The following is a 27936-nucleotide window of genomic DNA, read 5'->3' on the forward strand; positions in this document are numbered from 1 at the left end:
CCTGCACTTTGAAATGCAAACCTGCCTTTCAATGCAAATGCTCCGGGAGCTTGGCCCAATAAAAAGCCTTTCCTCAGGGAGGTGCCTTTGCAAAGTGGGGAAGTGAAGGGAGGAAGAAAAAAAAACAAACCACACCACTGACCAAGAAGTTCAGGTGAACAGCTAATCAGGAAGAAGCTGCGAGTGATCGGCAAGGGCAGGCCTGGGAAGACGCGGTTGTGGCACAGGGCGCACACATTATGCGCGCAGGGCCACTTGGGGATGATGTATGTGGGATACCTGTTGGATAAGGACGCCACCAACATGTACCCCAACCCGGTCAGGCACCCCAGCCTGAACCTCAGCCCTCAGAATTACGTGCCGGTGCCCCCTCAGTACTCGGAGTTTGCCAGCTACCACCACGTGCCAGGGATTAACAGCGATCCTCACCATGGGCAACCCGCGGGCGCCTGGGGCTCTCCCTACACCCCCACCAAAGAGGATTGGCACTCCTATGGCGCAGGAGCCCCTTCTTCTGTCGCCAACCCGGGGCAGCTCGGATACAGCCCCCCTGATTTCAATCCAATTCAGCCACCGGGCTCTGGACTGCTGCCTCCGCCTATGAGCAGCTCTCTGCCCCAGCTCTCGCCAAATGCGCAAAGGCGCACGCCTTATGAGTGGATGAGGCGCCCCGTCCCCACCAACAGCGGCAATGGTAAGGAACCGTCTCCGTTTCTTTCCTACTTCTTGCTCTTGGGGAGAGGGCTCGCTTAGGTCACGCGGGGAGACCAACTTCTGCTGTTTCTCTGCCTTTCCTTTTTTCGCTCAGCAAGTCCCACACTAGTTTCCGTTGCTTGTTAGTACCGGTAGGACTGAGCTGTCAACTTTATAAGGTTTACTCTTCATTATCTTTCGCCCATCAACTTGTAGACACAAGAGTTTGTGGTCAAACGGCATTTTAACTTGAAAGGGTGCTTGAGAGGTTGGCTGCAAACCCAGGGCCATTTCAGACTCTACACTTAGCAGTTAAATCTGCAGAATATATGCGGTTGTCATGCGTAACCTTCATACATGTAGATTTGTCCGTCAGTGAGGTGTGACTGGGGAGAGTCTATAACTTTGTGCTTTGCTTGCAAAAGGTGCCAGGTTCAATCCCTAGCATCTCTGCCAAAAGAAGTGGCAGGTAGTGGGAGCCTCTGCCGGTCAGAGTAGGCAATGCTGGGGTAGATGGACAAATGGCCTCAGTACGAGTTTGCTTCATATATCCAAGACAATGGTCACAACTCAGCACAGAGTTAAGGGCGCTTAAATGTGGATCTTAGCTAGTGTGTGAGTGTATGATCCATACTATATGTTAATCACATTGACTATGACTAAAGAGATTTACCTGGAAGTATGACTTCTTTTTCTGTAAAAGTTATAGCCAAAATTATAAGGGTTATAGGTCCGAGGAGTGGGTGCAATGGAGGATTTCTAAGAAAATAAGATGGGGTGAAGATAATATGTAACATTAATAACATGTAGTTTATGGTTTGGGCTGGCGGCTGTGTACTGTATGTATGTTTTTGCTATAAAATGGATGGCTAGAACTTTCAAATAGTTGCCTTTGTCAACTTTTTCAGTATCATTGTCAAACACTTCACTCAGATTCTAGCACTGAGTCACAAGTTAATTTTTCTCTCATCTAGTAAGCCTGTAGTAAACTGACTTTTTCTCAGTCTAGATTACTGACAGCCTCTGCAGGTAAATATTATGTTGAGAGACAACTCTGATGGATAAAGCAATCTATGTTGATTGCAAATAGTTTGGTAACCTGGAAAATGCAATATGTTGATTGCAAATATTTTGTTTGCAAATATTTTGGTAACCTGGAAATAATTTTTTGTTTTATTTTGGTAGACCCTTTGAAAAAGGACCAATTGTGGGGAAGGGGTTAATATACGTATTTGGATGTGTTAGTTACCCATTTATTATTAAACTAGCAAGGGGGTGGGCAATCTTCTTGCTTTGTCAACATTATTTTACATTTCAAGGGTCATCTTATGTGTTTCTGTTTTAAAATAAGAAAATAAGGCATCTTAGGGAAAGTATGCCCCATTTGCAGGGGCTTGTGTTCATTAATCAAGGAGATGCCGTGTTTACGAGCTCTCTTGTTTGTGGGGCACGTCACACTTTGTTTTTAGTATATACTTGCTAGCAATGCAGTTATTATAAGACTGCTCCACTATGTTCAGTAAGACTCACTTCTAGTAAGTTTTATCTTGAATTGCAGTCTGTGTATATTGACAGAAAAGTGTCCATGTTCCAATTTTCTGCTACATATACCTTTTAAAATATAAACAATTGTTTCACATAAGATGTGAAGTGGCTCTGCTTAAGCACAGCCTCAAAGATGCACTCATGTATTTGTCTGGAAAAATCAGTATTCCACATGGTGTCTAATCAAATTTTGGATCATTATAGGACATGGGCATGGACTTAGTTTTAATAATTCTAGTCCCCTTCTTCTTGCTCTATTACTGGGACTCAGCCAGGCTTACGATACTTTAAACTGAGATGCTCCTTTGAGTACAGTTATTTATTTTATAGATCTATAATTTTGGAAGCTGTTACCATGAAGCTACTGCACTTTGTATGCAATAAGGTTTCACTGTTTCAGTTCTGATCCTGAATGTTTGCAAGTCCTTTTCAGATCCTTGCTGGAGGTGGTTATTGGGAATGGCAAACCAGCTCTTTTGGGTGTCCTGAGACAGATGAGTAGAATCGGCTGACATTATCTAATTTGTGTGAGCAAATGCCAAGAAAAACTTAGAACCTAGTTAAGCAAGCAGAAATCTGTCTTTACTGGATCTGACGTATTAGCAAGTGACTGGGGGCGAGATGTGATTTAAGGGTGGATTTAATAGGGATGGATGGATTAAATTCTACTTTTCTTAAACATTTCTTCAATAGAACTAAAACCATAACTTCTAGGCAGCCTCTAGTCCAGATACCCACCAGCCCCAAAGCTGTTTAGCTTTAGCACTCTGGCACTGCTACATGGACCATAGCCCTGGTAGTATGCGAAAAATCTTAAATTACATCAGCCACAGTCTTGATGACCACCATCTCTTCTTTAAATGAGAAACTGTTGGATCACTCATTTGGGTCTGGACTAATCTGTTGACAAATAATGTGGAACTACTAAACTGGGTGATGGATTTGCTTTATGTGATGGTTTAGTATGCAAAGAAGAATGAAAAGACATTTTTGTATGATTGTATGGAAGAATTCCATGTTTTGCAAGGATAGGTTACACCTATGTATGAAAGGAGAGTTCCACTGGATCTGAGATATGCTTTGTTTTTGTGGAGATTCTGTACGTATGTGTGTGTGGTGAATGCATACATACTTGCGTGGGTGGGGTGGGGGACAGGTCATCTCTTTATAGTGTTTATGTCCACATGAGAGCTATAATAGGAGTAGCCTATCGTTTTAACCTTTCTGCTGATGATTGGGCAAACCAAGATTTGTAATTGTGTAATTTATCAAAATAAATAGAACTTCTGCAGAATTACAAAATGTACAATTAAATGCAAACTTGCATTTAGTGTCAAAAGGAATTAAAAGTGAAAAAAGGTGGGAAACGGACAAGAATATAGATACCTGTTGACAATAGATTACATAATATTTTAACTATCCTCACCAACAGCTATGTGTGGTAGGTCCCACAGCGAACCTCATGGCTAGGCATTCAATATCCGCTGTCCAAATCTGACGTTCTGCTCACTGCATGCTTGTGTCTGTTTCCTTTTAAAATGTGATTTGGTGTTTCAAAATGTCACAAATCCACCTTGACTCGCAGCGAAAAAAATGGGATGTAAATTATAAATTCTAGGGTACTTTTTTTTTTTACAGGTGGGAATTATGTATGTGGTGTGGTCAAGCAACGCACCACATGTATTTATGTATGGCATTTATATATGCCACCTTTCTCCAAGAAGCTCAAGGTGACATACTTGGTTGGTTCTCTTCCATCCAGTTTCATCCTCGCTACAACCCTGCGAGGCAAGTTAGGCTGAGAGCCACCCAGTAAATTTCACGGCTGAGCAAGGATCTGGACCCTGGCCGTCCAAGTGCTAACCCAACTGTGGTTCTCATCCAGCGTTAGCCATACTCCGAGTAGAGCCGCTGAAATGAATGGACTTTTAAATCTCTTCCGCGTCTGGAGATCTCTTCCCAGCGTTTCTATGAGGGGAAAGGGCGCGAGCGAACTTTCCCGCCAAGTCCATAATTTCTCCTCGTTGCCTATATTGCCTTGCCGGGAAGCCGGGCCTCCCCTCGACGGGAGCTTTTCGTCCCCCTCGCGTGTTCGCGCACACCCGGGAGCTCTCCAGCAGCCGGCTTCGTGGTGGCGCTGAACTCTTGAACTCTGCGCGGGGTCGGGATTTTAAAGGGCTGGGCTTGCTGCCGGGTGGGAAAGTGGAAGTCTCTCCCCAGGGAAACGCAAATGAACATGCCGGGGAAAGACCCCGCGGCGCTGCCCAGTTCAAAGGCGGCAGGGACGAGGAGCTGGTTCATGAAAGGGCCTGCGAGCGCCTCCCTCAAGCCCAGGGCAAATTTACAAGCGTGCCCCCTTTGTCATGCAGATAGGCAGCGGCCCTGCGTGCAGCGGGGAGCCCAGCGGCTTCCATTGTCCTCAGCTTCGGGGGCTGGGAAGCGGGGGCTCCTGGCGCCCTTTGAAGTGGGGGCAGCATCTGCAGGCACTTTCTGCTTCCTGCCCGGCTCCACTTCGGGCCGGGCAAAAAACCCCGCCGCTGGCGTGCAACAGGCCTCCGCTCGCTCCCGCGCAGAAGTGCCAGACTCGCACCGAGAAGAGGCCTTCCTTCGCCCGCGCCGCTTTCCTTTACTCGGCTGAATGTCAAAACAAAATCGAAAATTCTTTCTAGTAGCACCTTAGAGACCAACTGAGTTTGTTCCTGGTATGAGCTTTCGTGTGCATGCACACTTCTTCAGAGCGGCGAGTTGTACTAGTGGTGTCTCTTCATTTAAGCCAAGCGGTGTGATGCAATACTTCAACATCTATCTCACAAATAGGCGCTGGCATAATAGGTGAAACTTGTTTTTCAGAATCTCTGCTTCAGCTGGAAATTTGGAATTGAAAATCCTTCAGGTTTGGAAATGTGTCGCTCAATTCGGTTTTGAACCAGGTTTTATATACCATAGGCCCAACCTTGCCAGAGGCGAGCATTTTCAGCTACTCTAGAGAGATTTAAGCAGGAGTTTCACGTTTCCTTGAAATCAGCAAGACTTTTAAATACCAAACCTGTTATTTAAAAGTAAAACAAAGCAGTGGGTTTTGTTTTGTTTTTAGTTCACCACCTTTATTCCTCATAAAGAATGATTTTGCCGATCACAAAATTGCCTTCACTTGGGCATAAAGTGGCCAAGTCATAATCATGCCACAATCATGCCATCAAACTTCATGATTTATGAATGGAAGGAATGAATGGGTGGGTGGGAAATGAAAACCTGGTCTGGTCATATGAAAATGCACCTCCTCATCAACATCTGAAGCAAGCACAATCAATGACTTTAGCACCATCACCACCTTGCACCATGATTCGTGGATTCCTCCACAACAATAGTGACTTCTTTTCTGCCCTCTGAAAAGGCTATACTTTCCAGGAATGGTGTAATAGTATGTCCCCATACTGTTTTACTTACTGCACCCCTCTACAGCTTTTTTTAGTGAGGGATAATATGTACATACTATTTTGTGGTATTGTGATGGCAATTGCAAGCATGTCTGCACCAAAGTAGATGTTGAATCATTTAGGAGTTGAGCAGGATGTTATAATAACAATGATATTCAGAAACTCCTTGTTTCCTTAAATAGGTTGCTAAAGAAAAGTACAATAAAGTGGGCTGGCTGGGAAGGTCTCGGAACTGTCAATATTCCCCTTAGGAGATGCCCCCCCCCCCCTTTCTGGAAGGTAGATCCTGGGCTTATTTGCCTGCAAGAAATCTTAACAATGTGTCAATTCTCCTTTACTTTATAGATTCTAGGAAATCTGTTCATCTCCAGATGTCTATTTTGGTTTTGTTCAGTGAATTCATGCATCACAAAATTTTGGAAGACATCTCACCTTGGACTGAACCAGTGCTGATTTAATATTTGCATATGAGAGTTGAACTGAAGCACAGAATTAGGGGTTGTATTTCAGTTGGTGTTTTCTCTTGAGACTGGAACCATACACACAGTTTACAACTTGCATGCTTTTCTAGACAGGCCTAAGCAGGGGTGAGGGACCCATTGCCTTCAAAAATACATTTTTGAATTGAGTTAAGTCTTGAAGATATGTGAAGGTGTTGCTTGCAGTGAATTAGATTAGTAACATTTCTAACTGAGTATACAGTCAATTAGACTCAACTCTGATAATGTACACCTTTAGACCTAGATCCTATAGGAACTTCATTTTTTTTTCTTTAGCAAGGATGGGGAAACTACAAGAAAATCACAGCAGCTGCCATTTGTGTGAGTGGGTGGTCAGACACACAGGTTCAGGAATCTGTCATTCATGCATCACAGACCCAAATGTAAAAAAAGGGGGGGGGAATATCAAATATTTGATCATTTTCTAGCAGTATTTTTAGAACATGTACATTGGAAGTACCTCTGGAGAGTACTACAATACGAAAGGCCACCACTGCATGAGTCATTGCTGAAATGGGGATCTGTAAGAGAAGACTGAAATTTTGTCATATTATAAACTTACTGTCTGGCTGCCCTGGCAGACTGTACTTAAAATAGAGCCAAATCTTGGTGCACCAAGAAGAAGAAAAAACCAGTTTATGCAGCCTGCATTAACTATAATAATTGATCTCTGCTTATTCTGCTTTTCTGAGTGGCAGTGAGGGGCAAGGAGTTAATTCTGCCAAGGCCTTTCCTGCTCTGGGATTTAGTTATCTACACATTCTCAAGCCAATCTTCCCAAACAACAACAATGAATAATATGAAATCTAAGTGTTTGATGTCCGTGATGGGCTGGATAAGGGATAACAAACAGAAACCAAAGCTAGTTCTTCTGACCAGTGGGCAGGATTTCGGTTTGGAGGTTCACTGGCATTGAAGGGGCACGCTATTTGAGGTAATTTTGGACTGAGTCTTAGACCTGGATTTTCAAATCTTGGACATGGCTAGAACCATCTTTGCATGAATTAGATTTCTGCACCATCCACATACTTTTTTGAAAACTTACAATTTGGCTGTGATGATCCATGCCATCTTGTCTTGATTATTTTAACATGTTGAATATAGGGCTACCTTTGAAGACCATTCAGACCATTCAGAATGGATCAGAATGCTGCCACCAGGTTTCTTATGCAGGTGAGTTATAGTGCTCATGTTACCCAACTGCATTCTGCATTGGCTGACCATTTGTCTCCCAGCACAAGTCAGAGTTCTGGTTGACCTATAAAGCCCTAGGGACAAGGCTATCTGAAAGACCATCTTCCTCCATACAGTCCTGTCTGAGAATCGAGACCTTCCACATATGCCTTTCTCACTGTCCCTTCAGCTATTCCTAAGACAACAATTAGGGATGGAATTTTCTGAAAATGTTTTTGCCGACCTTATCCAGAGATATTATCCCCCCACGCAATTCCTGCCGTGCTCCTTGATCTCAGTGACAAGCAAGTTTTTTTTTAAACCAGCTCTGCTAAAAATAGAAACATTCTAGCATTTTATATGTATAATACTACGTATATGCATATTATATGCACATACATTCCAGGTTTTTTATGATAGTGCTCACATAAAAGAGATACATGCAGCAATGCATATAATGGAATAATACTTGTGTTTTAATACTGTATTTATACAGGACAAAATTGTGCTTTTATATACTAGATATACATATACGTATAATAGATGCATAATTTTGCATATAATTATCCAGGTTTTTTTTAAAAAAAACATGAAAATGCACGAGAGGTTCTGACATAAACTGTTGTATTCAAGAGGTGATCCATTACTTGATTGGGTCAGAAAAGCCAGATTCTGTGTCTAAATCCATTCAAAAATATTTTTTCCTCCATCCCACAAAAGGGCATTTTCTGTGGTGGTTCCTGCCCTCTGAAACACTCTTCTTCATGAGATAGAATCCTAGAATTGTAGAGTCATCCTAGAATTGTAGGATCATCTACTCCAACCCCCTGCAATGCAGAAATTCCTCCCACAGCCATCTCTTGGTGGGCACAAACCACCAACCTTCTGGTTAACAGCCAAAGGCACTGATCCATTCCTCTCTATTGTTCCTTTCACTGCTTGTGTTCAATAGGACAGTTAAAACATTTCTTTTTAATAAAGGTTTTGAGACCTCTTAATTTTGGGGGGCTGCTGTGAGTTTTACTGTTTTCCATAACTTGTCTTTATTTCATATTGATTTTAAAGTACACTGCTCTTAGGGAGGAAGGATATAGAATATTTTAAAAACAATAAACATGTATATTATCAGGCTTCTGAATTGAGCTGAAACCCGTGTTCCCTACCATAGTCCTTGCAGTTGATTTATTTGCCTATTTTCTCTCTGCCTCACAATAATGTGAATGTCCTACCGTAGCAGCCAGCTTTATGAAAAGTGTGGACAAATTATGGAAATGCTAATGCACGTAAATTGTATGATGAATAAAGAGTCAGAAATGCATTGCATTATATGAGGTATTCCTTTCCCACATACTATCTGCACTGGGTTGTTGAGCTTCATTTCTGCTGGATATTATTTGCATTCTGACATAGTGTTAATTCAAGGTTTAGAGTTATGAGAAAAACCTACACACACACAAGCTTCCCCACTCCACTAGGAGATCAGAAACTTCTGTTTTAGACTAACCAGGTTTAAGACATGGATTTGAACCCATGGCTGTTAAAACAAGCCAGGTTAATAACCAATGTTCTGTGTTTATCGTGATAACCAAACACAACCATTGACTTTCATGGCTTGTTTGCACAAATACCTTTTCATGTATTAGTGGTGACTTTAGGCAACTGTAACATATGACTAGTTTGCACAGAATTAATTGCAACCAATGGGAAAGTAATGTAGGTGCATGACTGAGAAATGAAATATTTGTGTGACCTTTTTCATAATAAGGTACAGGTGAATGATACACCTTCTTTAAAAGGAGCAGGATGACCCCGTTTTGTGGGACCATAATGCCCAGAAACACCTGATACTTTTCCAGAATTATTTTCCCGGTGGTTGGGCTGCATTTACTATAGAGGCTTAAGTTTCACGAGGTAGAGTTTTGATTTGTCTGTGTTTTGATAGTTGGTAGACCCAGAATGACAATAGGTTTCTGCTATTTTTGTTCTATGCATCATCTAATGGGCTTTTTATATATGCTTATAACAGCCACAGCATTACAGTATATAGGAATAAAATACGGCCATTAGATGACATGTTTAATGTTTTTATAATGCCTTAGATTTTAATAAACAATTTGGAGAATGGTAGTTTAATAGGTCTTTTTGCTAGTTTTCTGATTGGTTATGTTGTTTCACTGTAACACTTTCAGGGCCTCAAACTTTCATCTTTTTGATTTGTTTACTTCCCAAAGGGTCTGTAGAATAGAAAACATAAGAGAACAGGTACTGAAAGAATCACACATTTGTTATCTGTGTGGTTAACTTAAGAGCCTTTTTTAACCAGGAAAGGATTACAATCTAGATCTGTTTAGAACTCATCAAAGGCTTGGTATCACCTTCAGTTTATCAAAACTGGAGCCAGTTGGTATTTTGAGGTCCTGGGGCAGCAAAGAAGGTGTTTTATTTTGTGATGGTGGGAAACAAAAACATTGTCACTAGATTTTACTTAAAAATGTTACACAACAGAGTTGCATTAAGATAAAATAAAATCTGAAAAACATTTCTAAATAAGTTAAATGATTTGGTTGGATTGGATTATGAGAAACTTATTCTCTCCTTAAATAGAAATGAACAAAATAATTAATCAGATTTTTTTTTATTTAAATCGATTTTTTTTATTTAAATCAGATTTTTAAAATAAAAGCTTTTGGAGGAAAAATCTTTCTAAAGATAGTTTTCTATTTAAGTTACATTATAGTCCAAAGGCTATTCGTCAGGAAACAGGGATTTATTTTAAGTTTTTCATGTGTGCTAAAACTCAGTCTTAAGGTGTTTTTTTTAATCGTTTAACCACATCAGTTAACAAACATGGATACATATGCTATAACGTTATTGTTTTACTTAAATAAATTGTTTAAATTGTTATTAGGGAAATGATAAAGTTGTCCAAATATAAACAGTTAACTTATTAAACCTCACAATAATTTCATAGTTACAGGCAGGTAGCTGTGTTGATCTGCCGTAGTCAAAACAAAATTTAAAAAATCCTTCCAGTAGCACCTACTGGAATCCAACGCTACTCAAAGTAAGCTCATTGGGTTTAAGTAAGAATTGATTTCAGTGGGTCTACCGTGGGGCTTAGTTAGGTATCACACCATGAAATTTCATTTCGAAATAGAAACTGAAAATAGGAGCAACGAAAGGGAAGAACACATAAAAATACAAGATCACTAATTAAGAGAAAAGGGGGGAAAATAATAAAAAGTGAAGCTTAACTGGTTATATTCTTGGTATATCATTGATGAGGTTGTGAGCCGTGCTATGTTTCTAGAAAAAGAGGTGCCAGAGCTCACCATGAACTTCTTCCTCATTCTCTTAGAATGGTAATGAGAGGTGCCAGAACTGAGTGCTCACTCGGGTGAGCTCCGATTGAAAAAAAGCCCTGCTTGTGAGGCAATTATAGTAAAACAGCCTGAGGATCTCTTAACTATTAAAAGCATTGGATGTGGAAATGATATAGTTGAATCATAATGAGAAAATACTTGTACGCATATAGAAAAACTGTTAACACACATAGTTTGGAATAATCTAATTCTTCTGCCAGTGCAAACCCTTTCATTTCATTTTGGCCAGTGCGAGTAAGGCACTTCGTATACAGGTGCTTTCCTGTGTACATTGCATTAGGTATATTATATTATTTAAAATCTGTATTCATTTTAAAGCATTTTTAATAAACAAAAGAGTAACCCGCTTAGGAATACGATTAACATAGATAGCAAATAAAACTCTTAAATGAAATGATACAATAAAACAATCAGTTTGAATTGATTAATGGTTGGCATCATGCTGCAACTGGAGTATGCATTTGCCTAAAAAATATCAACAGTTTAATTATGCATGTTATAAATCATAATACTACATGGCTATATTAAAGGCTCCTTCTCAGCTCCTTATTGAATAAATCGCTACTAGGATGTATCCTGAGAGCTGCTGGAAAATAACATAGTGGTGTTATTAAATCTTGGAGAACCTGGGAGAAAAAGGGACCTTTAGATGATATGATTTAGTGTTCAAGATATCATGAATGAAATTATTAAAAGCTTCTAACACCCTGATCAATAGGATTTAGATCTATTGATTTTAGTGGAATTTATATCTACTTGTTTAGTGTTTAGTAGGATAGGGATTTAGGTCATTTTGTTTGCTTATAACCAAGCACACATTTCCAGCTTGTGATATTGAGCCTACCAATTATTTAAGCAGGAGCAATTTCATCTAAGCCAGCTCAAACACCTTGTGCTTGAAACTAAACAGATATATTGGCACACGTAGTTTATGCATCATTAGCAGCGTTAGGAATTGGGCCAGCTTTAATTTGCTTCTTTGTGGCGTTTTAAGGCCACATAGCCTACCGCTAAGAGGAACAGCACCTTTCACGATTAACAACAATCTAAGAGCATCAAACATAACTGCAACTTTATCAAATTATGAGAACGATTAATGAAATAAGTATAAAAACAGTTGATGCTGAATGTCAGCATATTTTTGTACTATCTGCTCAGTAGCAATAATTCTAAAAAGACTCAGCGGCCAGGAGATGCCTTTCTTTCTTTCTTTTTATTTATTCCTCACTTGATGCCAAAAAGCAATGGGACAATGGCAGTATGTGATCTCATTTTTAAGCAAGCTACAATTTTTAAGAAGCTACAGCTTCTGAACATCCTTTAAAGGAAGCATATGTAGAGTGGGTTACAATAGTTTGCCAAGGTGTAGGTGACTGGCCAAAAATTGGAATAGCAGCAAACTTTAGCACAAATGGTATAAACATCACATGAGACTTCAAGAGTAACATTGGATCCATAAACATTTTGAAACTGCACCCGCTCCTTTTTTTCTTTTCTTTTTTACACATGTAATGACGAAGATCATTAGCTTTTAAACAAACCACTAATAGTGATTTACAGGGGTGTAGTGTGGGGGAGTCCATGGAACTCTTGAGAGTCTCATGGACTGCAAGAAGATCAAACCTATCCATTCTTAAAGAAATCTGCCCTGAGTGCTCACTAGAAGGACAGATCCTGAAGTTGAGGCTCCAGTACTTTGGCCACCTCATGAGAAGAGAAGACTCCCTAGAAAAGACCCTGATGTTGGGAAAGATGGAGGGCACAAGGAGAAGGGGACGACAGAGGATGAGATGGTTGGACAGTGTTCTCGAAGCTACTAACATGAGTTTGGCCAAACTGCGAGAGGCAGTGAAGGAAAGGCGTGCCTGGCGTGCTCTGGTCCATGGGGTCACGAAGAGTCGGACACGACTGAACGACTGAAAAACAACAAAGTGTGGGGGGTACCAGTGCAGCCCAGCCCAGTGCTCCTCTCCACCCACAGACTGGGCTCCCCCCTGCCCAGGCAGGCAGGTGGCTCAGAGCAGCCCTGCTTTGCCCTGGTGGGGCTGGGGTCGCTCTGGCAGCATTGGTGTTGAGGGCTGGGCGGGTGCCTCCCACCCTGGTGCATGCCCACATGCCCTGGGCAGTGACAACTGATCTACGCTGCTGGTGATTCATATTGAGATTGTGGGGCTAGAGAAGGGAGGTACTCCAGAGGGTCATTCCAGCAAAACAGTATTCAGTAACATTTTACTGAATTTAACTGGACTTGCCATTGCAACTAACTTTCTGGTTTGTGCCTATAATGTTGTCTGGAATATTGTTTTATTTGGACAACAAATTCTTCTTCTTCTTCTTCTTCTTCTTCTTCTTCTTCTTCTTCTTCTTCTTCGCTACACTCATTGTTAAATGTTGCTTTTTTCCTCTGCAGAAGATGTTCACAAACTATGTGTGAAAGTCTTGCACTTCTTTGCAATTTTTCACAGATTTCCTTGTGATTTTATTTTCAACCAACCTTTGTAAATAAATAGTCTATGAATAGTAAATTGCACATGTTTTATATGTGAGCTTTGACACTCGCCCTTCATTGGGTAGTTATATAAGTAGTAATGTGGCATAATTTCCACCCTCTCATTCAATACCTTTTTCAAAACAATGAGTCCCAATGTTTTGTTGCTAGATATTCAAGCTTAACTATTGTCATTTTGTCACAGTGGTTACAATGGATGGTGAAACGAGGATTTGAATGCTGTGACAAGCCAATGTTCCCAAGTTGCAGAAAATCAGTTGATTAGAATCTAAATAAATATTCTCAGAAATACTTCTGTTTCTGTTATGGGAAGGAGATTAAAATTCACTCAAATCCTAGGAGATGAGTGTGTTTCAGTCTGAAAATACTGCTGCAGAGTTCACATTAGAGCCTTTATGGAGTCTTTAACAGAAAGACTTTTAATCTCTGTGGGTAATTCCTATGTGTGAGTTCATTGTGGATTTTTCAGCATGATAAAACTTTTGGGGTTTGTTTTCAATATGGAACACATCACTGTCAAATACCTGAAACTGATAGCTTCTCTTCTCCATGCAGAGATACATATAGAGGCATGCTATATGTACACACAACCATGCACGTACACACACAAGTCTTTCTTAAATTATTAACCACAGCATGCTGCTGACCTCATATGAGATTTGTTGAGCAGCCAGTCCTTTGTCCAAGGTACATACAGTCCTTAGGGTATGGTTTCTTTCAAGATCCAGAGAATAGCAGCCTCCCTTTAAATATGCCTGTATATTTAACCGATATTTCTAATGTGCATTGTACATTGAATGCACTAAAATTAGAAATCTGAATGGACATTAAGGGACTTCAGTGGTGGAAGATACATCTGCCTCCACTGAAATCTCTAAAAGGATTTACATTGGAATAATACCAACTTTTAAATTGTAGGCAAGCAGATCTAATCCTCTTTTTACATAGACTTGCATCATTTTATTAACAAGAACAGCTCTGTTCTATAGCATTGCTTGATGCATATTTGCTTGGAAACAATAAGGCTTACTTTCAAGTAGGTGTGCAAAGGATTGCTGTTTTCATTCCACACTGGCACAGCAATCTACCTGCCCCCTGCCACCACCAGGAAGAACTTTTTGACAGTAAGAGCGATTTGACAGTGGAGGTTGTGATTTCTCCTTCCTTGGAGGTTTTAAAGCAGATGTTGGATGGCATGTATTATCTAGTTGAGATTCCTGCATTGCAGGGGGTTGGGCTAAATGACCCTCTGGGGTCCCTTCAAACTCCACAATCCTGTGATTCTATGATTCTGCCCTGGCCTTGCGTGGCAGAGATGGGGGGGGGGAGAGACTTCGGAGACTTATGATTGCAGCCTAAATCTATTACACAGAGTGAAAATGACAAAGGTTAAAACAGCTTAAAAGGCAGCAGTACAAAACTTAAAAAATAGTGGATCATTTAAAGCAGCTTTCATCAACCTGGTGCCATTCAGATGTTTTGGACTGCAACACCAGCTGCACTGTGGCAGCTTGGGCTGATGGGAGCTGTAGCTCAAAACATCTGAATGGTACCACATTGGAGAAGACTAGTCTAATGAATGGTAGAGAAGCAACCTGGTGGATCTTCACTGTCAAGTCACTCCACAATTTTGATGTCACCTCCAAGAAAACCAGTCTCTTATATACACCCACCTGAGCTGATGTATAGATGGCCATGAGAACAGGACCTATGAGACTGATCTTAAAAGCTGTAGGTCCACAAGGGAGTGGGCAGTTTTGGAGATTATCTGGTCCCTAAGGTGTTTCTGTAGCTATGCAAGGGAAAGCTGTTGTCTAAATTAGCTCTGGCTCCTAAAACAATCCAGCCTAATCTAGATGCTGGACATCTAGATAGTCACCTGGTGAGTCAGCATCCACAAGCCTGAACTGAGATATAACCAATTCCACTCCAAGACGGGTAGAATCAAGGAAAACAAGAACTCTGTGGTGTGGTGAAAGGCAGCTTGGGAGAGCAACATTTTGATCGGGAAAATGTCCTACTGAGAGAAGATTAAGCCGCCATCCCCATTCCACCACAGCCACTGCTGCAATCGAAATTCAGAGCCCCTGAGACAGCATTAAATAAAATTGAAGCTTGCTGAGAGTATTTGCTACTTTATGCCTAGTTTGGTCCTATTATAGAATGCTGTGATGCCTAATCTTGTTTTTTTTTAAAGAATCTCTTTATGTACTCCACAACAACCATTTCATAAATTATAGCACTTTCCCCCCATACACTACTTGCTGGATTAAATGGTGTTCTGTACTCAGACACATTCTGCATCTTTCCGCCTCTATGGTGAATAATCTCCTGTCGTCTTCTTCTAGGTAACCAGGCACACAGAAGCAAGAGTTTTAGTTCCTGTTGTGGCACAGTTTAGAAAGTATGCCAACCTTGCTCATTATGCCAGGCAGCTTCAGTGCTATTTTAGGTTTCACAGCTGAGAAGATGGCTGTTCCTGTGGGTTACGAAATAAGGCAGCATTTGTCCTGGTTGGAGAGGCGTTGTGTTTCAAAGGTACTAGCACAGGGAGCAGATCTGGCAGGCTTTTCACACAAAGGTGCTCAGGTAATTACTAATTATACTGCAAAGCCACAATCCACTTGTTTTAGGGCCCCACTGTTGAATATTCTGCTGAATGGCTAAGAATATTCTCTCAACTCCAAATGAAATCTATTTATTACTTTTTCCACACACCCCTCCCTTTTTGTTGCTATATAACCTAACACTCACCTCAGAGCACAGTTTAACAAGAAAAGTTTATTATCCACAGTGAGAATCTGTGCCTGCTTATTTGAGGCGACTTATTCCCAGGTAACTGTGTATAGGATTGCAATAATATAATGGGAATCACTGTATTTGTTTGGAGTCTGCTCTTTACAGTTATTTAGCATTTGAGTTATTGAGGTTAGATAAACCCCTGGTATTTCCTTTCCCATCATGACTTGACTAAAAGAATAGTGGTCCCTATAAATTTCATTTCTTGTTTCTGACACACGTAGGGTGGTAGTCAGGTAGGTTTTACTCAGAATAGACCTGTTGGATTTAATGAGCAAGTCTAAGTTAATTTCAGTGTGTCTGTTTTGAGTAAAACTTAGTTGAATACCACCCTCAGCTTGGAAAGGAACTTTCTCACTTGATGAGAAAATCTGTCTGAAACAAACTGTAAGCCACACAATCTGATGCATTAGTTTGGAGATGTTTTTGGTAAGTACATTTTAGCTTGTGTCTTTAAGAAAATGCAGTTTTTTATTGTCAGAGATTGTGAGCTTGCATGCACATGACATTGGCCTGCTTTGGATGACACACTAAGCCAAGTGTAGGCTAAGCCAGACCTTAGCTTGGCCTAGAGCAGCCCGGCAGCAAAATGGACCAGGGAGGAGTAAAGTGGTTGTGATCTCCTCTTGGGAAGCTTGTACACTCACTCGATTTCATTAAGCTAAAGTTGTTTTGCATGTTGTGTGAACCAGGTAGTTGCTTCTCCAGTTACCCAGAACTGACTAAGATTTAGAAGTAAAATGATTCCTTATCAGCCTGACTCATCCCCATGCGGTATGTATAATGATTCTTGAAACTGAGGGGAATTCCAAAATAGTTCTTGGGTATGGTGAGCGCGTGCTGTTCCAAGAGAACAATGTCACGGGGCCTTATGCAACCCTTTGATAATGCCTAAAGCAATTCTTGGAATCCTACCACGTGTATTTATTTCATGTTGGTTGTGTGCTACTGCCATATTGGGAAGAGGTGCCATTGGTCCTAGATGTGCATTCCTTTTGTGGTCTTTTTTTTGCCAAGAGTTGCTATTTACTCAAAATCACAGATTCCTGAAATACTTCAACAAATCGCATTAATCTTGCCACTTTGGGCAAAATTTCACATTGGTTTTCTGTGTGAAAACTGCTATTTCAGAAAGCACAAAACTGGTTCATGGAAAATCTTTACTCTCCAGCTCCTTTGTGCCCCTTTCCATGTCTGTTCCCAGCCATTGATAGCTCATCTACGTCTGATTACAGGTAGGTAGCCGTGTTGGTCTGCCATAGTCAAAACAAAATAAAAAATAAAAAAATCCTTCCAGTAGCACCTTAGAGACCAAGTTTGTTCTTGGTATGAGCTTTCGTGTGCATGCACATCTACTTCTGCTTAGAGTGACAGGGAGAGAAGATGTCTGTCTTGCCCTCCCTTGTCTTGCCATGATTTGCTGGAAGCTTAATTGAGTGGCATGACTTTTGCCCCAGTCTAGCAGTTCTGGTGATGCATCATGAATGACTAGGTAGGTACAGAGTGTAGATGTGGATGGGCATGCATACCTGGATGGTAATCCAAATGGACATACCATTAAACACTATGCAGAATATTTATCTGAAAGTGGATGTCAGTACGTTTCAGTGGAATGTGCATCATTTGTATGTAAGCTAGGATGTGAATCTCCATCCACATTCTGCGCCAACTGATCCGTTTCATTTATGGTTTAATGATACTCTTTTGTTATTTGGGAGTGCATAAATATTGCAAATCAATAAGTACGACTAGACTGGAGTAAGGGAGCAATGAGATGTGTTCCATATTTCCTCCCTGACATCTGCAACCTTGCCAGCAGTTTTGCATTCTGTTGAAAATGTGTGCAAACAATTAACAAGAGGGTGCATTTAACCAGAGTGAAAAAAGACCCTAATGTTTGGCTGAACACAGGTTTGGCTGATACATTTCTTTTTTACGTCCATGATCTATTCAGATATTGATATAATTGGTTTACATTCTGATGTGCCTCTCCAGCCATTAATGCAATCCTTTTGTTTTCTTTGGGGACAGCTTGCCAGCAGAGAGTAGATTATGTTATGCAGTTTAATTGGGATAAATACTGGCCCCAGAATAGCAAACGATACAGAACAAATCCTTGGATCACGACTAAATTAGTACTTAGGTGTTGATTGTTGTAGGTAAAAAACCTGAATGTGTATCAGTGCATCTATGCATGTGCATAGCCTACACTCAAAGGTGATTCCTTTTATGGTTCATGTAGCATATAAAGCAGTTCCCTTATCTAATGATAGCTAAGTTGAGCACTATTAGGGTTACACATTAACAATAGTAACGATACCTTCCCTCCATACGGACATTAGCCTCCCCTTGATCCCCATTTTGAACTTCTTGCCTCTGGCCTCATTAACAGGTTTATTTGGGCTGATCAAGGAGGTCATTTACCTCCCATAATTGTGACAAGATTGTGGATGGGGGCGGGAATTCAAAATAAGTTAGCCCTTCTTATCAGAAGATAGTCAGGTGGTGGCAATAAAGTTTTCAAATATTAAAAATTGGACAGTTGGGCTCAATGCCTACTATCAGGAAAAGTGGTTTAATGAATAAAGAATGGGAGTTAATTGGAAAGCAAAGATAGCAGGAGAGCTGCCTTTGAAGTTAGGGATTAGGGCTGGGCGATGTCTGGTTTTCAACATCACAATATATCACCATCTAAACATCGCGATATTTCAATATATCACAATGTTTGAAATAAGGCTGAAACTATGTAGAGGTGAATGTGGTAATGCCCTGGCAACTGCTACTACTTACAGGTCTAACTCTAAAACTGATAATTTTTTACTAACCTTTAACATATTGTTAAAACTGTTATGTTATAGTACTACTGTGCTGATAATGTTTAAATTAGCACATTATCTCTAAAATTAAAGTTGTAGGAGTAATTCAGTAGCATAGATATCAAAGATAAGGTGAGAAAATGTTTCCTAAAAAATTAATTACATTACTAAATAAGAAAAAAGCCAATTCACAATCACTGTCACACTTTTAAGACATTCCAATATATTTCACTATTGAGTCTTAGTTGAACGTGTGCATCCCACAACATCAGTTATTAGATTGTTAATTTCTTTTCTAAATCAGGTCAAAATAGAAAGAAAGGAATGAATACATTTTAATAGAACAAAAAATGGCTAAACAAAATTTATATTTTTAGTGCCAGAGGAATGTGCATTTATTTTATAAACCAGGCCAAACCAGAAAGAATGGATAAAATTTTACAGAATAAAAAATGATTAAACAAACATATTTTCGCAAGGAAAAATATTTTTGCACAGTGCTTTAAAAATATTTACAAATATATGAAAGAGAAATACCAAACTATAGCAACTACTGGTTAAAAACAGGTTCTTAAAAACAACAAACAAAATAGTTTTTAAACACCCAAAGTTTGACGTTCTGCTCAAATCAGTAAAACTTAAACCCTATTCAAATATTAATTTTCTGACAAAATTGTCTCCAGGTAGATTTTAGGAGTGGGTCTTACCACTTTCTCAGCAGAAGAAGAAGGAAGTGCCCAAATGGGGAGGGTCTGCATTCAGATAAACAATATATTTGCGACAGCTACTTGTAAAAATGTTAATAATTTTTTACCATCGCTGATTATATTTTGTTTAAAAAGAGGTGTGTGTGTGCAGGGGGGAGGGAGTATTCTAGGCTCACACTCTTCAGTCAACCTTAGAACCTTAGAAGGGATGTGAATGCCTATGTATAATGGGGCATAGCTTTGCTGAGGCTGGCAGACTGTACTGGTAACGTCTATATTTACTGTCCATATTACCAGCAGAACATCCTCTTAATGGACAATTGAGCATGGTGGAGACCAAACAAAAAAATGATCAATTGATGTATGGATGATACATACCATATTTTTCCGTGTATAAGATGGTGTTTTGTACAATTGGTGGTCAGGCGGGTGTGTGATTGTCAGCAACCCCCCCCCCCAAAGAAGCTCAACAACTCCGGGCAATCTCTCCTCATTTCCTTAATAAGGGGTCCCAAAAAATAGGGGTTGTCTTATACATGGGGGCGTGTTACACACGTAAAAATACAGTACATAAAATCTGTCATGAAATGCAGTATTACCATGCAGTGGGATGTTGGATTGACATTTAATAAAATTGTAAGTCATGCTGTTTAACATGTACATGAAACCACTTGATGGGGTTACACTCCCTCTGAAGGAGCAGGTACATAGCTTGGGGTTCCTTCTGAATCCTTTGCTTGAGGCTCAGGTGGCCTAAGTGGCGTAGAGTCCCTTCCATCAGCTTCAACTGATGGCCCAGCTGCACCCCTATATGGAAAGGGATAACCTAATTTTTGTCATCTATGCTCTGGTAACCTCTACTGACAGACATTATGCTTATGGCTGCTCACTAGGGCAAGATGGTTTCAAATTTCACTGATCCTGGCCAGACTGCATTGGCTAACACTTAGTTTCTAGGCCCATTTCCAAGTGCTATAAAGCCTTAAAAGGCTCAGGACTTCCTCTCTCCGTATGAGCCTACCTGGACCCGGAGATCATCCTCTGAAGCCCTTCTTCGTGTGTCTCCTGCATGAGAGGTCCAGAGGGTGGCAACACAAGAACAGGCATCCCCATTTGCAGTAGCTCCCCATTTGCAGAATGGTGGCTTGCCTGGTACCTTTATTGCATATCTATTACTCTATAATCAGGCCTTTGGCTGATTAACATTCTATGGCCTTTAAATGAGTTTGTCGGGGGGGGGGGTTATTGGTTTGTGGTTTTTTTCATTATGCATTTTGTGTTGTCATTTTGTATTTTTATGTTGTGAACTGCCCTGTGATCTTTGAACGAAGGGCGGTATACTATTACTACTACTACTGCTACTACTACTAATAATAATAAATAACAGGTGTTGAAAAGCCCATCATTTCTATCCTTCACTTTGATAATCTTTTCATATGACACAGGCAACTCCCTATTTATGCAGGGGTTACGTCATTTTTGCCATTTTCGCAGTCTTTTGGGAACTGTTTTTGCCTCTTTAGGTGCCATTTCTGGGTTTGCGGCAATGTGGGCAGTCACACGACTCGATTGTGCGTAAATGGGGAGTTGCCTGATGAAGCAAGTACACAGAAACCTGTCACATGGAATGATTTAGGTCTTTTGTATCCAAACTACCAATCTTCCATGCTTTCTGGCCAACACATATTTCACTAATACAGGGGAATTCCCACTTACGTGGGGGGTTCTGTTCCCGGCCACCGTGCACATCAGCGGGATGTTCTTAAGTCCCTTCCACCCCGCCCCCTTTCAGCACTGATAATGGTGTGTGTGTCAGCAGTTGTGCATGTGCTGATTGTGCACGAGTGGGAAATGCCTGTATGTCAGAATACGAAAATTGTAGCTGATACATTTTACATTTTCCCTTTTTTCCTAATAGCCCTCTCCACACAAACCCATCTGTGAAATATATAACAAGATAACTTGGAACTGATAAAGTAACTGTGTTCACTCTCCACTCAGTCATTAGTTTTTTTCTTCTGTTTATGAATCATCTGCATTTATGTGCTCTACACATATTTGTTAATTATTGATATGGATGAGTAATGCAGCTAAGCCAGGGGTTGCCAACCTTGTAGGGGCCACAGGCACACTGTGAATGTTGAAAGTGCCATGGGCACCACCCCCTCTGGTTGTTTATTTCTCCCCCACCCAATTAAGTGGGGGATTAAGAGCTTTCACAGGCATCAGGGGAAGTCCTCTAGGGTGTTGTGCCCATGGGCACCATGTTGGCAACCCAGAATGAAATAATATATAGGCTGTATTGTTTGTGGATTCCTCTTTAATACTCCCCTGCTTCCTTCTAGTTCCTTTGCATGACAGAATATTCAGATGATTTGACACTACTTAACAGACTGATCCTATGCAAAGTTAAACATGCCTAAACCCACTGATTTTTTTTATATGCATGAGATGGACTGTTAATCCTATTTGGCTGGCTGATAAAATAGATTAGAAAAAAATTAGTTATCAAGCATGAGTAATCAACAACAAAACAAGCACACAGACCTTGTGTATCTCCAGTTAATTGAGGGTGGGGATGGGGAGGTAAAAATCCTATTTAAATTCATGAAATGTTTGAAATTGAAAGACAAAGTCATGAAGAGCGTTGTAAATGTTCCTAGTGAGATGCCCATCAAATGGGCTAGAGGAGGGAACATATTTCAGAAAGTGGTGATATAGATGGACTGTAGCTGAGTGTGTAGGCGGGTTGTGAGTCCACCTCCACTAAGTTTTTCCATTCTTAGGTGGGTTTTGGAGACCTTTCTTTTCATCTGCATCTTTTTCCACCAGGCTTGCCCTCCTTTATTGTAGCAGGGCTCCTGTGCCTTTAAAATGCTGCATGTACAGCACAAATTTAACAGTTGCTGCTGCTACCCTCATCTATGCACTCTTTTTTCTTCTATGAAAAGCTGGTGTTGTAGGAAAAGAGCAGACGGTGAGCTTCTAGCAGGAACATACAATTGTGGGTCCCAAATATCAATCAGGTTGCTTGACTGTTTAAGTTGCATCCCATTTGGATTACTGCACTGTGCTCTACGTGGGGCTGGGGGGCTGCCTTTGAAAAGTGATCAGAAACTTCTACCACTTCAAAAAGCTGCAGCAAGAGGGAGCATACGATTCCCTTGCAAGAACAGCTTCACTGGGAGGGAATGTGAAGGTGCTTGCACTCTCTAATACAGAAGCACTGACTCGGGAATAAGATGGAGGGCTGGTCACATGTGCACAATGTCATGACGGCGGTGTCATGCATGACGTCACAATGTTGTTTGCAATGACTGGATGGGCGCTGTTGCGTGCAACATGCAGGCATCACGCGGCATCTCTTCCAGGAGAGAGGCATGGCTAGGACATGCTGCAGGCCCCGTGGTAAGTCCCACCCCCTGGGTGAGTGGCAACCAGTGCACCCACCTTAGTTACACCTCTGGTGAATCCCCTGGGGCCTGTTGTGAATCATGGAGGCCAGCGTAATCAGTACTTGTTTCAGCAGTGGGCACACAGCGAAATGGCATTTATGCAGGCATCACAAGAAGTACTTGTGTGGAGAGGCACATTTCAGAGAGCCAATGTGGTGCAGTAGTTTTCGGACAGTGCATTGTACCTCCCATCCTGCTCACTTGACTGTCTGGATTAGTATGTAAATAAAATGCTGTAATAGCTATTGTCTTTTGAACTGAAGTCAATGCTTCCTGTTTATACTCAGAACATAATTTGGCCTACTTTTGCTAATGTACTTGAGCAGCACCAGGGCCAAAAATCTGGTGCTCTACATCTGGTGAGCAGTTGGAGATAAGCAATTGTGATTGCCAGGCAGAATTCTCACTGACAAATCATGTTGATCCCAGGCATTAAAATTAATGAGCAAATGCTCTGGATTTCTCACCCGCTGGGTGCTTGTTTCAATGCCAATCTTATTGGCAAAAGTTAAGGAAAAGACAGCTAACAGGGATCTGCTCTTCTCTGGACTAGTTCCTGTTCAGTGGACTGAGATTGCTATTCAAAAGGATGTTGATATCTTAAATTGTCCTGCTGTTGAGAATCAAATGGTCATACGGTACTCATGCACTATGTCACCATAGAGCCCACAAACCCCATAGTTCCCTCATGGGGCTTCCAAGCCTCTGGAATAATGCAGAGGTGTAGAAAGTTAATTGTGAGGACTGTTGCAAGATTATACAGCCACATTTACATTTTTGTTCCCTACTCTGTGATGCACAAGAGCTCCATCGTACATGACTCATGATTAGTCTGCAGGGGTCCAAGCTGGATAACTGATGTGAATGTCAGGCTGCCCACAGAGAACTCTGCTCAGTTCATTTCTGGTGGATTTAAATTAAATTCGTCTTGAATGCTAACAAACTGAACAGGGTGCTTGAGAGACTCTGCAATGGTTAAGTAAATATATGATTTTTTTTCTATTCTTGATATTACTGCCACTTCTTTCAGGGGTGAAAGTGGATCCTTATGCAACCTACCTGGCACCATCCATGCACAAAAGGGGAAGTACCAGCAGATCTACAGAAATAAATAACAAGGGGGGACCCTAAGAGGGTGGGAACCTTAAAGCCGCCCAGTGAGAGCAAAATATGCACAGTGGCCAAAAAAATTGCTGACTGATAGCTGCAGGAGAGAGATGGAGGAAAACAGAAAACTGAGTGAGAGGGAGAATATCGTGGATGGAATATCGTGGGTGAGAACAATGGCTGGACTGGAACCCTAAACAGGAGCAATGCACATGGCTAAGTTTTGTTACCAGTTGCACTTCTACAGCTGTTTTCTTACTCACAAGGGTTTCTAGATGGCAACAACACAAAACACACACAGGGTGGCACACACCTATTGTGTTGTTTTAAATAATGTACAAAGCTAGCCTGATTTAGTGCAAATTCCACAATATGTAATCCCCTCTCAGTGGTTTGCCCTCTGTTCGCACTTGCCTCTTGGGAAATGGACACTTGCTGCCATTATGGGGAAGAAAAGGGAGCTTACAATGTGGAGATGTCTCTTAGCGCACTCCTTATAGACAGAGGTTTCTTTGTAAAAGTGAATTGGGGCACAGAAACAACACTACCTCCGATGCCAGTGGCAATTGCTAGGTCACACCTCAACTACTTGAACATCAAGTAAGAGCAAAATAGGGCACATCAAGGGAGCGACTTCAGCTGCTAAGAACGTGCTGCTGTTAAATGGGAGGCCTGAATACCTCTGAAGAATGGAACACTAGGATGAAGAAATGTCAACACTGGCAATCAGAGAAAGCTGTGTGGTGTACCACTGAAGAACTGGAACTGATATTTATCTTAACACTTGGCCAAAGTACACAAAAGCATACATTTGAGAATGCACTTCCTGTAACTTTAAGAAACATCTATACAAGGCACAACATGAAATACGAATTTTAACTCAGAGAAACATCATTCCACCTCCTGCCATCCTCCACCAGATTACCACTTTGCCATTCCCCGCTTCTCCTGTCCTCTTTCTCCTTTTCCCATTGCTACTTTCTTCAATGTTGTTGTTTAAATTAAATTGATGTACTTCCCTTCATCAGACGATCACAAGGCGGTTATGGCAATTTTCCACATCCCTTCTGCTAATTGTGTCTTACTGTTTGCTGTTTATTAGGGAAGACCAGAACGAAAGACAAGTATCGTGTTGTGTACACAGACCACCAGCGCTTGGAACTAGAGAAGGAATTCCACTACAGCCACTACATCACCATCCGACGGAAAGCAGAACTGGCAGCAACACTGGGACTCACCGAGCGGCAGGTTGGTACAAAAGGGTCTTGCACAGGAGTGGGGGGTCCTGTTGGACTCCCAACTCCAATCAGCCCCAGCTAGCATAGCCAGTGTTCAGCAGTGGCGGGATTTGGGAATCCAGCAACAACTGGAGGGCCACAAGTTCCTCGCCCTGATGTAGCAGGATCACAAACCATCGCAAAATGTAAAGTATTACAATGAGCATCTCAGGCACAGATGCCAGTGCAAATGTTGAGGATAAAGGCTGCAATCTTATGCACACTTACCTCGGAAATTGACCCCACTGAATACAGTGGCTTACATTTGTGTAAATATGTATAGGATCAGGCTGTGAATGTGCTTCATGGTTGGTTATCTTCTGTCTTGCTTGGCATATATCTAATGTAGGCTAGATACCTACATAACTGTTCTTTAGTTAGATGGTCCAAGGAAAAAGTGGTCAGATGATGAACCCTTTATAGCATTGGCATCATTCACCTGCCTCAGTGTAGTTCCCACTTTCCTCCTCACTGTTTGACTATGATTGAATAGTTCTCAGCAAGAAATCTTAATGCTCAGCTGTTACTATGTGGAACAGAAAAATGACATGGAAGATTGGAAGTCCCTAGAAAGGTATCTGATTGCAGACTATTAGGGGCATTAGAAAACAGCAACATCCTAAATGAATTCTTACAGTTATGTATCCATTTTGCCTCTGCTCTGAATCATGCCATGCTCTTCCTCCTCCCAATTCATTTTCATCTCTGCCTTTCCTTGGCCACTATATATTCTTTTACTTTGCCTGTCCCCTCATTCGTCTTCTTTCTGTAACTTTAACCATCTCATACCTACAGTACATACACACATCTTTTTATTTGTATGCCACTTTCCATAGTTCAAACCATGCTCAAGGCAGCTTACACCACGAAAAAAACCACGTAATTACAAACATAACAAAAGTAGTCATAAGTGATAAATAAAACATCAAAAAGGATGCAACCAAATTGAACAATTTCAACATAAGTCATAATGCATTTAAAAATGTAGTATCAATAACACTAATACCGATAACACTAATACTAATAAAGATTAGTATCAATAACAGCACACACACACACCTGAACAAAGCCCCCTATGCACAGCCCAAGAGTCTTTTCAGCAGCCTCAACTTTTGTAGATGGAGTCAGTCAGGGCTCCGCTGTCCCAGGCCAGGTGGAAAAAGGCTGACAAAACAGGGAGCAGGTCTTCCTGGACTCACAGCCAAGGTGGTCTTGTCCTATGCATCCATCTCAACCCTCTTTCTCTCCCATCTTCCTCCTTTATATTCTGTATGGCCTTTACCACCTTCTGCGTTTGTCTCTGCAGGTGAAAATCTGGTTCCAGAACCGCAGAGCAAAGGAGAGGAAGGTGAACAAGAAGAAGATGCAGCAGCAGACCCAGCCTGCCAGCACAACCACACCCACTCCTCCAGCAGTTGGCACCCCTGCTCCCATTGGAGGCATCTGCAGCAGCACTACCAACCTGGTTTCCTCGTCACCAATGACTATCAAGGAAGAATTTATGCCTTAAACCCAGCCCTTCCAGTTGAACTGCATATAAAGCAAAGCAGCAATATACGGATTAACCACGAGAATCGGCACAAGCTGGCATACTCTAGAAACTTACGCAGAGGCAATGCTACCACTGCTGAACCAATGAAGCCATTTCCTCTTAGACCCACTGGGTTATTTTCTATGATACCACTGCAGGGGAGAATCATGGACTTATTCCTAGGAATGGAAGCAATAGGGTCATTATCTTTTCTGTGCTTTTCTTTGGGAAGGACTTGCTCCTGCTGCAAAATATTTAAAGAGAAAAGAAAAGCATGGATGCTTTGGGGTTGGGGGGAAGAAACGGAGAACCAGGGTACTTAGGAAGTGTTTCAGGAGCATCGGCCAGTATCTGGCATCTGACCACAACCAGGCCTTGATATCTTGGCCAGAAGGACTGCGCTTGTCAGGTCAACTATCCAAAGCCAACTCCAAGCCATCACAGAAGCCCATCCACGCTAGGCAATGGAGGTCAGGAGGCCAGTGCCACACACCTGAGTTACAGTTAATATTTGTAGCACTAGGAGCAAAAGTCATTTTAAAAGCAAAGAAATAGGGGCCAAGTATGCAAGAGCAAGACAAAATTAAGATTAAATGCTGACACGTACAAAACAATGAAAGAACCTTAAATGAGGCAATAAGGTATAAGGGAAAGGAAGCGAAGGTTGGCTTCTGCACAGCACTGTCTCTTACTACATCAAAGATTGAATGCTAAGAATGTCCTTTGGTTACGTTTTTTTAATAGTTTTATGTGCCTGCACAGAGTTGTATATTTTGTCCATTGCTGGGCCCCGGTTCAGTTTCTGGTAGATGGACTGGCAGAATTCAAGTCAACAGCCTAGCAGCTTTCCGACTCAGGTTTGTCCAGTTTCCTCCTACCTTACATGATGTTTGGGATGTTGAGGAGCATGTCTTTGAATGGATTGCCAGGGCTTTGTATTTGTTGTTGCCTGCTGATTTGGCTATACAGTCATACCTTGGATCTCAAACGCCTTGGCTCCCGAA

General features: G+C 41.3%; 1 protein-coding gene across 1 annotated transcript; it reads left to right on the forward strand.

The window, feature by feature from the left end:
• CDX1 (caudal type homeobox 1) lies at positions 1-27733 on the forward strand. The gene is made up of 3 exons (XM_033140290.1): positions 1-694; positions 25227-25372; positions 26708-27733. The coding sequence occupies exons 1-3, from the start codon at positions 262-264 to the stop codon at positions 26909-26911; spliced, it is 783 nt and encodes a 260-aa protein (XP_032996181.1). The 5' UTR covers positions 1-261; the 3' UTR covers positions 26912-27733.
• The last annotated feature ends 203 nt before the right edge of the window (positions 27734-27936 follow it).

This window comes from Lacerta agilis, chromosome 2 (genome assembly GCF_009819535.1).
Source record: "Lacerta agilis isolate rLacAgi1 chromosome 2, rLacAgi1.pri, whole genome shotgun sequence".
In the NCBI taxonomy this organism is placed as follows: domain Eukaryota; kingdom Metazoa; phylum Chordata; class Lepidosauria; order Squamata; family Lacertidae; genus Lacerta; species Lacerta agilis.